The 17,371-nt window shown below is 43.4% G+C and overlaps 1 protein-coding gene across 1 annotated transcript in view; it reads right to left on the reverse strand.

The window, feature by feature from the left end:
* The window catches only part of LOC124550821 (interferon regulatory factor 2-binding protein-like B), an 82,295-nt gene extending 67,919 nt beyond the window's left edge, over positions 1-14,376 (reverse strand). Inside the window, exons 1-2 of the mRNA XM_047125547.1 lie at positions 13,851-14,376; positions 13,238-13,781 (exon numbers count right to left, since the gene is read on the reverse strand). Coding sequence (XP_046981503.1) covers positions 13,238-13,781; positions 13,851-14,114 — 808 coding nt within the window. The 5' untranslated portion in view covers positions 14,115-14,376. The remainder of the gene's footprint in view (positions 1-13,237; positions 13,782-13,850) is intronic.
* Positions 14,377-17,371: the final 2,995 nt, after the last annotated feature.

The raw sequence follows: 17,371 nt of genomic DNA on the forward strand, positions 1-17,371 counted from the left end.
TTTAATCTGCCAGGAAGTTTCATATCAGCGCACACTCCGCTGTAGAGTGAAAGTTTCATTCTTGGCCCCTAATTGGTGCCCCATATAACGTAAAATAACCTTGTGCTCTTAAAGAGATAAATGTTCGCACAAACATGGGTGGGGCTGTAATTCTTCCTCACTGATGAATGAAACGTACAAAACATAACTAGTGTTGATTAAAAAAGTATCTTCTGCCAACACATACTGTGCGAGATCCACATGCAGAATACGTCACGCCGCCGAAGTAGGGCAACTTTGGTTGGCAATGCGCTCCGCAACTTAACCTTTCCCTCGTTTCTAATTAAACTGTGGTGATTGAGCGCACTGAAAAGAACAGACACGGCAAAAAAGTAGATCCAGGTCACGTTTGTTTCTCGAGTGCCAGGTTGTTGCGTCCCTGAGAGTAGTTTAACGTCTCGTCACAGCCAATTAAAGTGAAGGAAGGAGACAAAGATGCACAGCTGTTCTTTGTCTGGTTTGACTAGACAGCGAAACGCTGGCCTACTCTTGCTCCTACCAAGCCGTCGCCGTTTGAGCTAAATTATTAATTATACATGCCTATTTCTCACTTTCAGTCACTTTTATAATCACTTATTTATTAGCACGCGTATGTTGTTATACACAACTGATATATATTTAATGAGTAACATTCCGACTACAGCAAATCAAAGGAAAATATCTCGTCATTTCACATGCACTGGGAATCAATCTTTATATATATTTAATACCAAGTGATGACAGCATGCTACCGAAACGTGTAGCGTCAATATTTGATTATTTGACATCCAAAAATCTAGGGCTTGTCAATATTACATTACTCATTTCCAAGCTAATATCGGAACTATACGAATTGTACAACTGAACTTGAACTGTAGCACGCCTGTTAAAATACGAGGAACAACTATATCAGTAAACGGTAAGGAATCATGTAATGGAGGTATCTGACATAAGCTTATTTTGAAATTCTTGAAATATAAATCAATCTTGCCTGACTCCCAGATTTACGAAATTAGTTCCCTGTACAGCTTTCGCCGGTTCACTCAGCTAAAGCGACGTGGCATTTCTTTTATGTACAGATCGTGAAACGACCGTTAAACGTGTCTCGGTTATGTCGTGTAGCAAGACGTGTCACGACAGAAAAGCTTTTAAAAGGCAGGCCAGTTGTGAGTCACACCGTTGCTCGCAGCCAATAGTCGGTGAAAACTGTGTTATTTGCTTTCGTCAGCTTATGCTGAGACAAAAACAAATGTCAGCTGACGCTGTGGCGTAACCTCTCAGCGCACTTAAGGTAACTGGAATTTTTTCCCTCGAAAGGCATTACTGCTGCGTTAATGTCTTTGCTTGTCTTGGATAAGACAAACATAGAGACCGGCTGAGAACGCCTGCTCAAGTTTCCGTTCTCACAGGAATAAACTGACGTGTCCGAGCGCTTGTGTAACACCGCTGAGTACATCCGAAACAAAGGATAAACATGATCACCTACTACGGGTATTCTCGTTATTAATGAAACGTGTTTATTTGATAGTAATTAACAATTCAACCATTACTCGGGAGAGTAATAACTGAACACCTAAAGCTGCAAAGAATGCACATCATGATTACATATACAAACTGCCAAAACGAATTCCGGCAAAAGCAAATCTTTGTTTCGAACCTGAACGACCAAACACAGGTGAAATTTACAAACAACTGACGTTAAATTCTTACAAAGGACCCAATAAAAGAAAAAAACCTAATCAAGCTCAGAACCTCTAGTTCGGTTCTGTGGTCTTTTCAGAACGGGTATCTTTCTTCGGCTTGCTTCTGCAGTTTATCCAAATACACAGAAATAAAAAAAATAAAAGCAACTAGTAAGGGATGATAACCGCGCTTCTATGTTCAACAGTTCTAAAATTGTGGTTTGGCGCTGTGTCGTGTAAGGAGAAGCAATATAGGGGGCCAAACTTCACACGGAAGAAGGTGCTGTGGCTTTTATGACTTGTTTACCAGTCAGGAATAGCTCGCCAGAGGCTAGCACTGCGATTGTTTATATGCCTCGCGCGTTTGTGTTTATGTGAATGCGTGATCCTGTTGGCGTAATGCGACCCGGTGAAAAGATACTCCGATAAACATGAGAGTGAGAACAGCTGTTCTCCACACTGCATTTCGGGTCTCGAATCGTTCGGTAGTATCGTTATCTTTTTCTTTCTTCTAGAAACATGCCTGGCAAAGTATTTCCCCACCCCCTTTCCATTGCTCAATGCACAGGATGCGTGTCATATCTTACCAATGTGTAACTTAAATTGTCCATCTGCTTCTTCGTGCGGGATTCTAGTCTGCCTTGACCATTCAAACAGTGGCCTGGATAGGATTCTTGTGTGACATTACCCTCCAGCGCAAGTGATTAAAACATCCACAATGCATCGGGAAAACTGTGGTTTGTATTTGCATTACACAAGGAGTTTCCATTTGTTACCAACCCTACTTTCTCATGAACGGTGCACTTTGGGGAAACACTGGATTCGACATAAAATACAGCGTAATTTGCAGTTTACTCGGCGGTAACAATTTTTTTATCTTTAATTTTTATAGTAAGATTGTAGCCTATCGCTAATATTATTCAATCTGTACAATGAACAATACAAACCAAAGGAAAATGTGGGGCAGGAATCAAAGTCCAGAGAGAAGAAACAAAAAATTAGAGGTTTTCTCGTTGACATTGTAGTTCTGTCAGCGACAGCGAAGGGCTTGGAAGAGCAGTTAAACAGAATGGACAGTGTCTTGAGAGGTCGCTGACTGGATTGGATTAGTAAACGAGACTGAAAGTAGTAGATGAGTTCTGTTATACGGGCGAAGAAGAAAAACTGATGACAGCCGAAATAAAGGAGAAAAAAATGTATTCTGGCAATGGCAAGAAAAGCGTTTATGAAGAAAAATTTGTTAACACCGAATATAGATTTAAGTGACAGGAAGTCTTTTCTGAAGGTAGTTGTCTGGAGTGTAGCCATGTTTAGAAGAGAAACAAGCAGAATAAACAGTTTCGACAAGAAGAGAATAAAAACTATTGAAAATTGCTGCTACAGAAGAATGCTGAAGATCAGATGGGTAGATCACGGGTCTAATGAGAGGATACGAAAATTGAAACACGACTTGGTTAAGGGAAGGGGTAGGTCGACTGGACACATTCTGAGACATCAAGGTATCGCCAATTTAGTAAGAGAGAGAACTTGGGGGGAGGGGGGGGAGTAAAAATTGTAAAGGGAGAAGAGATGAATACAGTAAGCCGGTTCAGGATATAAGTTGCAGTAGGTATTTGGTGATGAGGCTTGCACAGGATTGAGTAGAATGGAAAGCTACATCAAACCATTCCTCAGACTAAAGACAACTACGTTAATAGTTGCATATAGAATTTATATTCGTTGTCTCAGTCTCAAAATGTCAACAAACAGTCCAACGATATCATTGTACACACATGACTGCTCATATCTCAAGAAAAACTTTACGGTCGATTTTCTCGTGAAATAGTTTTAGTTCCTGCCTTAACGACAAAAGCGGATCACTGTTCGACCATTACAACTCTACTGGGCATTATCATAAAGAAAAACTGAAGGCTGCCAAATCTACAGTTCGATGTAGAATGCTACATAAGATGCTATTTTACTTTTCCCTGCAGACAAATCAATGCCAGATGTGATCGTCACGCTAACAAGAAAAGGCATCACTACCAAAGGGGATACCATCATTGGCTTATTTATTAATAATTCGACGTCTGCACTATCATTAAGCCATGGCATAAATATTTTCCAATTGGGTGTCAGCACACACATCTCATGGTTTGGACAATGACTTGTCTTCCAAGCGAAATTTCTACGATTCCCCACCAACACACATCCACAGATTTCTGCAGAATGTCAGGAGTGCATGTCGACTAGTATGCGATCCGTATGAATTTAAGTGTGCAGGCAACAAGACGAAAAAGAAAAGGTGGAAACTTGAGGTCATAGAAGGTTATACAGCTTAATAAATTAAGGAGCCACCGAATATCCTAAACCAATGCAAGACATCGTTCGGTTTTCCTAATATTTGTTCCCTCATTGGCCTGTAGTTGCAGCTCACGTCACGTGGCGTATAGTTCTTCACTATCTTTACTGCGTCCGTTACAATACGTAAGTCCAGTTCAATCACATACAGCGCTTCAACCTAAGGGCTTTCACAGAGTACATCGGTTTCTTCTGGTTTAACTCGAGAATGCCAGGAAACATTGTGCAGCAAGCAGACACACATCCATTATGCAACGGCAGTATGGCAAAGATAAACTGAAATACGCCGCATGCAACGCTTACACGCGAATGAGGACCGTCGGAGCCTAACTCGATACAGGTGCTCCACCGCGTTTCATGTTACCAGATTTGGGAACAGAATTACGTCGGAGCGTTCGTTTTAAACGAGGATGTGCAAAACCTGGGTATACAGCCGTCACAGGAGACCGGAAGTGTCCTTTATCTTACCCGCCCCGCTGCAATAGTGTCACATGACCTATCACTCAGGAGTGTAATTTATATTTCCCGCATGTTGCGCGTATCTCCTGCGGTTAACCCAGCCTGTCGAGCCGCAACGCTTAGTCGGCTGTCCCACTCAGCTCTCCATACTACTTTTCTAATAATGGAACTCTCCTGTTCTAATACGCCTCAATGCCATGCCATAATACATTCTACTAGCTGGGGTACATCTGAAAGACACTAGCTTACGAAAGAGAAGGAATTGCTTTCGCACCTATTTAACGACGAAATCATTTGAGACGAACTCAACCTCAACCTAAGACTGGAGAAGGGATGCGGCGGGTACTTGGCCGTATCCATTTCAAACGAATTAATGCAATTTAGGGAGGCCTTGGAAAACAGATGCGGATGGCCAGAAGAGAATTTGAAGCGTCGTCAGCCCGAATGCAAGTCCAACGTGCAAACTTCTGACCTACTTTGGCTTTTTTTTTTTTTACTTCAATCCACTCAGGGGACTGCTTTTTGTTCACTGTTTAGAAACGGTGAAATCGGGAAAGAAGTACTTACCCTATCCACTTAACAAACTCTCTGAAGAATATATTTGTCCTTTAATGCATCCAAGACAGTTTTAGAACTATTTATGTTCCAAGCACAGTAGATTCTGTATATGATTTTAAAGCATGGTTATCTGTACTCAAATGTATTAAGACAATTTTTTGGTAACCACAACGGCCCATTATGTGACCTGAAAAAGTTTTACGGTGAAACTAATATCCAATTCTAAACCAATTGTATGAAGCTCAACATGAGCCATTAATAATGAAATTCCTGCCTCATAAAACATCTGCAGCTTCGACCAGATGTGACAGTTACTATCTATAGCTTCATGTTACCTGTACACACTTTACATTAAAGTAGTGGATGGCTCTTTTTTCTTTAAAAAAAACGGATTTGTAAACTGCTTCAGCGATGTAACAATGGCTGATAATTTACTTCCATCCCGCAAGGATAAATAACTAAAAATAGCCAAGAAAAAATTAAGTACTCTCGTTTACTGTAAACGAATTTTGCCCATTTGTCTCTAACGTTTTTATCCAATTCCCCGTTCCGAAGCTTGCAGACGTGACAGTGCAATGTGATATCGTGAAGAGTGAACTATGTGTTATTACTGACAAACTGAGTTTTGTACAGCTACAATATTAATAAAATAATTAACCAAACCGATTTTTACACTTTATGCTATTGTAATGGTAATGAAAAAGTAACTGATTCACCGGATTTCCTGCCTTCCTCCATACGAGTGGAATCAATCTTTTCTTGGATGTCGTGCTCTTGGCAACCTAGCATCTGCGATAGTTTCTGCATCAACGGAGTTCTTCACCTTTGTGAACTTCGCTACAGCTTGTTTTTCCAACTCCATAAACGTTTTAAACCCTTGTTCAATGAGTTATTAATCTGGACTCTACAAGGCAAAAACATTCCATCATCACATAAGAGTCGTATAAACCTCACGAACATTTGTCTAAATAGCTCCCTGGGTTTGAACCAAGATTTTAGTCACCGGTAGAAAAGTAACGACACCGACTGCTTCGGAATACCGCAAAGTTGTAAACACTGCCTTCAGAAATTTCTGCCTAGCAACTGTTTATGAAGTCCACCTCGTAGCGGAAGGAAAACAAGTGCCCAGCGTGTTATCGCTTTGGTGACGTCACGCGCTGTGGAAGCGGAGGCACTGTTCGCCCGACAGCAGTGTTGCACACGGCACATGGCTGTCGTCACCGCTCGCTTGCAAACATCCTGCCGTTACTTCACGGAAGTTCACACCTTGGCTACAACAGTTTACACATGCTCTGTACATCCTACTCCACTTCCCGTACATGAATTCCTACAACGAAAGCCGATTCCAGGAAGCGCTTTCGTCGCATCATATATCTCACCTAGAAATTCTAATAACAGTCGGGATTCCCGGTCGAGGTACACAAACAAGCAAACACGCTGGAGTGACGAATGACTGTCTTCTACATGGCTGTCAATTGTAGTACCCGAATATTTCCCCTTCTTAAGTCATCAATCGGCATAAATCTTCCAAACAAACCGCCTGCCACCGTCTTCCGGGAAAAACAACCTTTTAAATTTGTTTTACACTAAGAAAAAACTGCTTTACGCTCGTCTAGACTGCTGCAGCGAAGTACGCGTGACGATTAAACGAGCAAAAACGCACGAAACCTTTCCGGAGACATTTCTCAGACATTTCCAAAGCATCTACCTTGTCCATACGGGGTTTCGACGCTCGTTCAGTAGACAGTTGCGATTGCTGCCACTCTTACTTTCGGAATACGTTAACTACAGTTTATAATTTTCAATGCGAATTTTCAATGCGATAGGATCTGCAGCTGCGATACATTTTTTGAAAGATTTCGTGATGCCTTCAGCTGCCATTCTCTTTTTCATGTACGCTTGTATAATTCCGGTCTTAGACCATTTTCAAGTATTTTATGGATGGGCTTCTGGTAGGAAACTATGCACTGTGTGTCGTTGCTCCTATGACTATGTTATGCTCGTAAAATAAATCCGAGATGTTTTACGCTCGAAACATACATGGCATAATTGCGCGTAAAACACTTGGGAGTTATTTTATGAGCGTGACATGGGAGTCATAGGAGCAACGATATACGTGGCATAATTCACTACTAAAAACCATTGATAAATACTTGAAAATGGCCTACAGCCGGAATTGTACAACCGTACTTGAAGGAGAGAATGGCAGCTGAAGGTTTCACGAAATCTATCAAAATTTTATTAGATTGCTTCCAAAAGTAAGTTTCTGCTTTACATACAAATAAATGTCTCTTTAAAACAAGACAAAAGATGAGAGGGAGGTTCAAACCACAATAATACTACAGCTCAATAACAGGCTAGTAGAACGAAGTCAGGAACAATTCTTCTAGCGATAGACTTCATATAAATTTTTTAGTCACACTCGATTCAAGACCGACTTCTGTGGGATGGAACATGAATGGCCATGTTATTATCCGGTAAATACTGATGCCACATAATGAGGGTTGTCTTGAAACAAAGACTGGAAAAAAAACTGTAGCTAGAAGAGGTGTTTCATGTTTCAACTACGAGAGAAGAAGTATTCCTGAAGCCTCACCTGACCAGCACAGAATTCGTTAATGATGTACTTCTGTGGATTAGTCCGTGAACGATGGATTTACTAACGTATAGCTGATGAAAATCACGGCAGTAATGCCGATATGAAATATAAAATAGGACAGCGGCAAATCACTAACAGAGTGTTACGGTCAAACTATCTTGCTGCCTTCAGATTAAATACTGGATGACTGTGTAAAGAGTTACCGAGTTGTATACTATGAATGTGGAACGATCAATGATGCATAAATGACTGTTCAAATTTATACCATCGCCGGTAATTTCCAAGAATGATTGTCTATCGAAGTCGCGAGGTCCAAACGATACAAATCGAATGTGCGATCGCAGTTCGATCATGCGACTCTGGTGGCGGGCGTTGTGATCAGTTATTTGTGATTGTCATTTTTATCTGTTTTCTGTCGTTCCCTTAGTTGCTCTAAATTACATGCCGCCGCGAATTATTTGTGAGTTGCTAGGGTATCCCAGACGATTTAGGTCGTTACTGAGTGGGATATCTGGAAGAATACATGGTTCAACTCTTCCAAATTATCCATCCAGACCGCTGTAATGGACTTTCACATGATAACAACATCGACGACGAGCAAGGTAAGTCGTCTCCTTTTCAATTATAAGTATTTTTGTAACGCTCTTCTTTTGTCGTTGCTGTAGCGACCACCGTAAATATACTCATAATGCCCACCACCAGAGTCGCATGATCGATTTACAATCGCACGTTCGATATGTATCGTCTGGACCCCCTGACTTCGATAGGCAATCATTCTTGCAAATTACCCCATCGCCACATTAAAAATCCGTTAATTCCACGGGAATAAAATGTATATACAAACAATGGATGTGAACTACAGGCGAATGGAATAATGTTACGATTTGAAGAAATTGGTATGTGACAAGTGAGACAACCTATAAGAACTGAAAAAACCTTCAAAATGAGATTGATACATAAGTCATATACATAACGTTATAGTTCCTTCGTCATACAGTTTCGTGGGGTTTTTCTGCGTTATGTACGTCGTCTACAGTTCATAAAATGGCTCTGCTAAACAACGTCGTTACATAAATCTACCACATGGTTTGATTGTAAGCTCTGTATGCTGTGTTGCGTAAGACTTTGTGAAGATAAGCGTCCCTAGGATTAAGAGATCAAAAATTATCTCGCTAGAGAGAGCGATACAACTGATAAGTCAATTAAGTGCTGTGGCAAATGCGTCACCACTTTCCTCTTCCAAGTAGAAAGCATCAATAAAACCATCGCCGATAAGACATAGAGCTTGTTTCTGATTTCACGCTCGATTACGGCTAGTCACAGGGATCAGATGTTCTAGACAAAAAAAACTGTAAGCAAATAGCAGTGAGCACTAAACCGCACGTCTTCCGTCAAGAATCTCCGATCCAAATATAGACAGCAACTAAATACTAATTAAATTCCATCTTGTTTCATAGGCGAGTGCAGAGAATTTACATTCATAAACTTAAAACCCAACACGCAAGCAATTTACATACCACTGCCATCTGCAACATACTCCGTCGAGAACAGAAAATGTGTACTTACTGCGTATCATTTGCCATGACTGGACACAATACCCTGCCAGCAAATAAAATAATTAGCTTTCAATCGCAACTATTACGTCCACAACAACAATCAGTTACGCTAATCTTCAACCAAAGAACTTCGCAGTAAATATTGCGTACACGAAGAACTACGATCCCAATACGCGAAACCAAAGAACGTCGAACAAACATTTTACTCCTGGAACGAAAAATAATAACACTTAATAAAATAAAAAAAACCTTACAGGCCTGAATGATTCATTGTCAACTTATGCCAGAAAATATGTTAAACAGATCATTGCTACCAGTGCGATTATTTAAAAACCATGTAAATGTATTAAGCCATTAATCAGTAAATAACTATATCGCTGACTCCATACAGGGACAGAAAATAATATAATGGAGCACCTGCAAAAAAAAAAAAAAAAATAATTTGACACCTAGTGATGCGTTTTGCCAATATCAAGTGAATATAGCTACCAATATGCAAAAAACAAAAAAAAACAAAAAAATTAAAGTTTGGAAGCAGTGTGTAATCTTACGTAAATTTTAGATTTAGAGCAATTCGTTAATTATGATAAGCACACCAAAAATATTGAGCAATGGAGACCTATTAAGAATTACTTGTTGAGATACGACAACAAACCAATTGATTAGCACAAAGCCTAGAGTGGAACACTTAAAATCACAAATGAAATCAAATGTAAGTGGGCAGGGGTATGTAATGCCAAGAAAGTTGATGGTGATTTATTGAGGAGTTCATTGCTGGGCTCCGAACGACAATTTCATGAACAGTGGGTAGATGACATTAGAAAACATGAAAGATGGAAACTTACCATCTCTTTTTTCGAAGGCACGTCCAGAATTCGCCCAAAGCGATCTACGGAAATGTCTGGAAAATTAAATTATATGGCCGAACGGTGATCTGAACCGTCATCTTCTCGAATAATGAGTCAAGTGTCAACCACTCGCCACCTCGACCGATGATAATATTTAGGAGTGTGGCACAACACATCTCTTATTTCTGTAATTGTGCTTTGGAGAGACACGAACAGGTAGCGCTTACTAATCCCGTTTCAAACATTCGTCCACGACCAGCTATATAGTGTTTGTAAAATATAAAATGGTCCAGCTCTACATTTCGCTCTGTTCGACATGTTACAAGGAAATATTTAAATAAACATTTGCATAACTAGCACGCCACAAAGTCACATTCTACTGCTAATGATACTCACATAACAACACGACACCCATAAGCGCCAAAACTATTCTGGGGTAGGCATGGTCTGACAGATGAAGCCACAGTCAATCGTGAATTTTCGTTTTAAATCGTTTAATTCCGCTATCCATCTCTTGAAATTATATTTTCATATGGTTACATACCTAACGCCTTCCACGATCCCTTTAAATTATGCTAATCCATGACTTCTGCTGCCAGTGCTATCTTTTATAGTTATCTTTCCCTGCGGGTCTGAGATGAAATTAATGGCAAGTCATTTTCCTTTGTAACAGTCTTTGGACCAATTGTTTAGCTGACCAGTGCTACTGAGCATTTCATCTTAAATAAACAGCACAATATACCTTTGATTTAATTCCACACTCGTGGGACTTACAAACTAGTCATGGAGACGTGTCAACTGTAGTTTGTGATGGTAGCGCCCCTTGAAATACTATGGCGACACACAGATCCGTAGTGTAGCCCGAGACTTAGGTGATATTGAAAATGACAGTTTCGGTTGTGACGTGGTGAAGTGAATGTGAAATGAAGACAGTGTCATGTGAAGCTAAAACTGCAACGTAAATTCAGAGTACCTATATTTTATATCACATAGTGGGCAGCGGCCGAGTCCTTTGTATATGTAATACACACGAAAAATGCAAGGTGTGTGAGAAGTTCACTACGCAACTTTTTCCAGCGTTTTGACCCGATCTTACCAGTGACAACTATTATAGCCACCCAACTTCTATCTAACGATCGGCCAAAACCGTGAACCCCCAATAAAACGTACAGACGGTGCTCAATTCGTGAAGTGTCCAGGTGTCCCGTGCCGCTCACTGCTAACCTTCTCTTGGATGTCCCATACCTAGCAGCGTACACCATGTATGTCGCCTTGCACCCGGATCAGAACAACGAAAGTGGCTTAACAACTAGTCGCTACCCTAACAACAATGGAAAATTGGTTGGTTGGTTTGGGGAAGGAGACCAGACAGCGTGGTCATCGGTCTCATCGGATTAGGGAAGGATGGGGAAGGAAGTCGGCCGTGCCCTTTCAGAGGAACCATCCCGGCATTTGCCTGGAGCGATTTAGGGAAATCACGGAAAACCTAAATCAGGATGGCCGGACGCGGGATTGAACCGTCGTCCTTCCGAATGCGAGTCCAGTGTGTAACCACTGCGCCACCTCGCTCGGTAACAATGGAAAACTTCGTAAATAAAATCGTTCTGATCCATCTATACACATTACGCTGTTTCGGCTACTGTAATCTTCTGATCTTTAACGTTAAAGGAACACAGAATTAAAGGTACTTGCTGTATACCACCATGCAAATGTGTAACAGTTTCTAAATCTTAGTGAGTTAAATTCTTAAAATTTGTTTTAAATTTTAATTTCTCCATCTTTTGTAGCCACATAATTCGTTAAAAACCTTTCACTGTGTGTGCCATTAATCTCAATTGCAGATCTGTTGGTGGCAGTAGCCGAAACTATGCAACAAATGTATTAAGCGACCTAGGTCTTTATTCGCGAAGTACTCACAATGTCGCTAGCTCATTTGTGAAATTTAGTTCCTTTATTAAGAACTGCACAGGCTTGACCGTGCCTTCTGTCGTCTCCGCCTCCTCACGAACAGTTGTGAACCGTCCGCGCCATTGCTTTTAGTTCTTACTGCCGGCCGATTTCTTACACACACAAAAGAATCTGTTCGCGAATGGCGATAGTTGGCAGCAAAATGATACAGCTACAACGAAACTGCTAGGCGAACTCAGTATTCCAGATTAACACAAGTATTCAGTACAGCTGTTACTGCGGCGGCCATATTGGGCGTTCTGGTACACGTGAACCGGCAACACGACTTGTCTACTCTTCATCTGTCTCGATTTATGTGGGTATAGTAAGCAAACCAGTCGCTGTTTCAAGTTTTCATACGGATTGATGCACGATTAAACAGTCTTTGCAGCCTGATCAGATGGAGTTGTTACATGAATAGCCTTGTTGGAACGTGTGCAGGCGCTGGAGGAAATAACGGAAATTAGCTATCGAAAAGGTTATGAAACGACACGATTTACATGTTTTAGCTTACTTACACTGTACTGCCTTGCGATTTCAGTGTGTCATGGATGTCAAAAAACAGTGCAATGTAAATAATCTAGAAAAATGATTATTCCGATTCATAAACCTTCCGTTAACTCAATATTTATTTAATCATACTTGTAACTGGTTGCTGTTTAAATTATAATTCTTCAAATTGTAAAGCAGGCGCAGTGTCCTGTATGTCAGCATTCGACAAGATTGCGAGGAAACAAAAGTACTTCCGCCAGCATCACGACCATAAGGTCTACATGCAGCTGTAATTTTCGTGCAACAACTCGACGTGACAACGAGCCTCCGGTGATTCGAAAACTAGTTACTAATGAAATAAATCGTATAAGGAAAGTGCCCGAGTGCGTCCGCAGCTCGTAGTCGTGCGGCAGCGTTCTCGCTTCCCGCGCCCGGGTTCGATTCCCGGCGGGGTCAGGGATATTCCCGGCGGGGTCAGGGATTTTCTCTGCCTCGTGATGACTGGGTGTTGTGTGATGTCCTTAGGTTAGTTAGGTTTAAGTAGTTCCAAGTTCTAGGGGCCTGATGACCTCAGATGTTAAGTCCCACAGTGCTCAGAGACAAGCCAAGCCTGAGTGCATAATTATAATACCCACGTAAATCACAGATTTAAATAATTGCGGTTGGCTATCCGCAGTGGATACAGTGAGCCGATCACTTTGCTATTCTGATCCAGGTGGGTTGGGCGTCGGAGCTTACCGTTGCTCTTGAAGGCGGTGGCCGTATCGAAGGAAGGCGCCCTCATGGGGTGCTTGTCCTTGAAGGACCTCTCGAGGAAGGGCGGCGTGCTGATGGAGACGGCGGGCAGGGACTCCCCCCTGGTGAGCGGCGGCCGGCCCACCCCCGCGGGCCCGTGGTCGTCGGCCAGCAGCCGCTTCGAGTCGGCGCCGTGGTCGTCGTCGCCCGGGTCGGCCGACGCGGACAGGCCGCGCTTGAGGCCCCCCGGGGGCCGGTGGGAGGCGACCGCCGCCGCCAGCGCGTGGTGCGTCGCCGACAGGTGCGGCAGCCGCACGCGCACCATGTCGTGCTCGGGGGCGGAGGATCGGCCGCCGCCCCCGGCGCCGGCCGTCGCGCCGCCCGGCGGGGGCGGCACCGGCTGGTACTCGGCCAGCAGCCCGCCCGTCGCCCCCGCCGCCACCGCCGCCGCGGCCGCCGCCGCCGCGCTGCTGCGCGAGTGGTGCATCGCGTACCCCTGCGGAGGCGGCGGGGGCGGCCCGGGCGCCACCTGCTGCTGCTGTTGCTGCTGCTGGGACTGCGCCTGCCGGCCGCCGCCCCCGCCGCCGCCTCCGGAGCCGCCACCGACCCCGTGGGCGCCGGGCGCCAGCTCGACCAGCCCCGCCGTGCCGTTCTCGTGCACGCCGGCGCGCGCGTGCATCTGCTGCGGGGGCGGCTTGCCCTGGTGGGCGCGCTTCATCTGCCGCGCCGCCTCCAGCACCAGCTCGATGCGGTCGGCGCCCTCGTAGTTGACGCAGCCGCGGCACACCGCCTCTGTGAAGTCGTGCAGCATGGCCCACGGCATGCGCGGCAAGTCGCACAGGTAGCAGTGCTGTCTCTTCCCTAGCACCGACATCCTCATCGAAATTGTTCCAGTCCCTCCTCCGCGTCGGGGGAGGACGCGCGTACTGACCACCTAACGACAACAACAACAAACACACACGCCCGCAGTACCTGTCCGTGACGCACTACCTGGCGCACTATAATATCATTTCGCCCACGAGAACGCTCCGTGCATCCCGAGAAAACACTTTTATTCGTTCCCCCCACTTTGACACGTGAGACGTATGACAGGGACCTCTGTCTCTCTCTCTGACTTCCACCGGCAGTGACGTGCAGCACAGAACTGGACGCCTCCGCCCAGCCGCAGCTAGTCGCGCCCCCCACCCCTCGGCGCCCGGCTGTGACGTGGCAGGCTGCGCCGCGCTACGGCGCATGCGCTACAACGAACTACTGCCGGTTTGTCTGTTTTAAAGCCGACGGACGGGTCTACAGTATTAGGCACGGCGCAGCGTTGCCGTTACTCGGATGTAGGCCGGCGCAGTTGCTTCTGGTGCAAAACACGAACCACTGCGGCAGTCCGATGTGCACGTAGTAAACACATTATTTGGTAACGCCACTACAAGCAAATATCTGAACCGAGAAGCTATTCCTACAGAAACACGGATTTTACTGTACGAAAATGTGGCAAATAGCTCACAGAACAAACAACCACTGTACTTGTACAGCGAAGCTCTTCATGTGATAGGTTCGCAACGTAAACATCTCTCAAGGCTAGGCCTGTTCCACCTGGCTGAATGCTGCCGCCCCTTTTACACAACCGACTTTCCTGTCCCAGCTGACTACTCGAGACAAGTCACACCACACACACACACACACACACACACACACACACACACACACACACACACACACATCACTAGAACGGCAATAGTAAATCATTGGTGTCACAGAAGTCGGCACCTTAGAATCGCACTATGATGCCAGGCGCAAAAGGACGTGTAAATAGCTGTTTGTTCACTGAGAAAATTGTAAAACGGAGGTAAAATGATACAGCTACGTTACCTTTAGAGTTTCAACACAAAGGTCAATACTTGTGTCGTGTTTCGCTATAATTTTTCGTACAGCAGACGGAAGATACAAAGATATGAACATGTGTCACTGCAAGCATAACTAGAGACATTTTACGTATCTTCGAGCATCAAAACGGATAAAGGGATTAGTGAACACAGGGTTGGCGTAACGAGATTGAATACTGTGACCCCCAAATCCTCCAAAAACAAACGAAAATATACCTGTTCAAAAAAGCAGATAAAAATTCACCTGACGCCTTATTGAGAGACAGTCTCCACTCATTCCAAATTAATAATATAAGTGTAGAGCAGATGTGGCTTGAACTCAAAGAAATAGTATCGGCTGCAATTCAGAGATTTATACCAAATAAATTAACAAACGACGGAGACGATCCTCCTTGGTACACAAAACGGATCAGAACACTGTTGCGGAAACAACGAAACAAACATGCCAAATTTAAACAGACGCAAACTCTCCCAGATCCGCGATCTATTACAGAACCTCGAAATTTAGCGATGATTTAAATGCGAGATGGCTATAATAGTTTCCACAACGAAATTTTGTCTCGAAGTCTGGCAGAAAATCCAAAGAGATTCTGGTCGTATGTGAAGTATGTTAGCGGAAATACACAGTCAATGTCTTCTCTGCGCGATAGCAATGGGATAGTATCGAATACGGTACTGCCAAAGCGGAGTTACTAAACATAGCCTTCCGGAATGCCTTCACAAAACAAGACGAAGTAAATATTCCAGAATTCGAATCAAGAACAGCTGCCAGCATGAGTAACGTAGAAGTAAATATCCTCGGAGAATTGAGGCAACTTAAATCACTTAATAAAAGCAGGTGCAGACTGTATACCAATTAGCTTCCTTTCAGAGTATGCTGATGAATTAGCTCCATACTTAACAATCATATACTGCCGTTTGCTCGACGAAAGATCCGTAAGACTGGAAAGTTGTACAGGTCACACCAATATTCAAGAAAGGTAATAGGAGTAATCCACTTAATTACAGGCCCATATCATTAACGTCGATATACAGCAGGATTCTGGAACATATATTGTGTTCGAACATTATCTATATAAACGATTTGGGAGACAATCTGAGCAGCCGTCTTAGGCTGTTTGCAGAAGACGCTGTCGTTTATGGACTAGTAAAGTCATCAGAAGATCAAAACAAATTGCAAAACGATTTAGACTAGATATCTGCAGGATGCGGAAACTGGCAATTGACTCTCAATAATGAAAAGTGTGAGGTCATCCACATGAGAGCTAAAAGGAATCCGGTAAACTTCGGTTACACCTTAAGTCAGTGAAATCTAAAGGCCGTAAATTCAACTAAATACTTTGGAATTACAATTACGAACGGCGAAAATGGGAAGGAATACATAGAAAATGTTATGGGAAGGCTAACCAGAGACTGCTTGGTTCAAATGGTTCAAATGGCTCTGAGCACTATGGGACTTAACATCTATGGTCATCAGTCCCCTAGAACTTAGAACTACTTAAACCTAACTAACCTGAGGACAGCACACAACACCCAGTCATCACGAGGCAAAGAAAATCCCTGACCCCGCCGGGAATGGAACCCGGGAGTGGGAAGCGAGAACGCTACCAGAGACTGCGTTTTATTGGGAGGAAACTTTGAAAATGTAACAGATCTACTAAGGAGACTGCCTACACTATGTTTGTCCGTCGTTTTTTAGAATACTGCTGCGCGGTGTGGGATTCTTACCAGATAGGATTGACGGAGTACGTCGAAAAAGTTCAAAGAAGGGCAGCACATTTCGTATTCTCGTGAAATGAGGGAGAGAGTGTCACTGAAACGATACAGTATTTGGGATGGACATCATTAACACAAAGGTGTTTTTCGTTGCGGATTAATCTTCTCAAGAAATTCCAATCACCAACTTTCTCCTCCGAATGGGAAAATAGTTTTTGATGCCGACCTAGATAGGGAGAAACGAGAACCTACTTAGAGAGAAACGATCACCATGATGAAATAGGGAAATCAGACCTCGTACGGAAAGATATAGGTGCTCGTTCTTTCCGCGCGCTGTTCAAGAATGGAATACTGGAGAGTTATTGTGAAGGTGGTTCGATGTACCCGCTGCCAGGCACTTAAATGTGATTTGCAGAGTATCCATGTAGATGTTAATGCACTATAGGCAACCCTAAATAATTACAATAAAGATTGTCTTACTTGAAAAACCGGCAGTTTTATACTAGTTCACCTGTACATTAAGGGGTTTAATCATTGTAGTATT

Source organism: Schistocerca americana, chromosome 9, assembly GCF_021461395.2.
Source record: "Schistocerca americana isolate TAMUIC-IGC-003095 chromosome 9, iqSchAmer2.1, whole genome shotgun sequence".
Taxonomy (NCBI): Eukaryota; Metazoa; Arthropoda; class Insecta; order Orthoptera; family Acrididae; genus Schistocerca; species Schistocerca americana.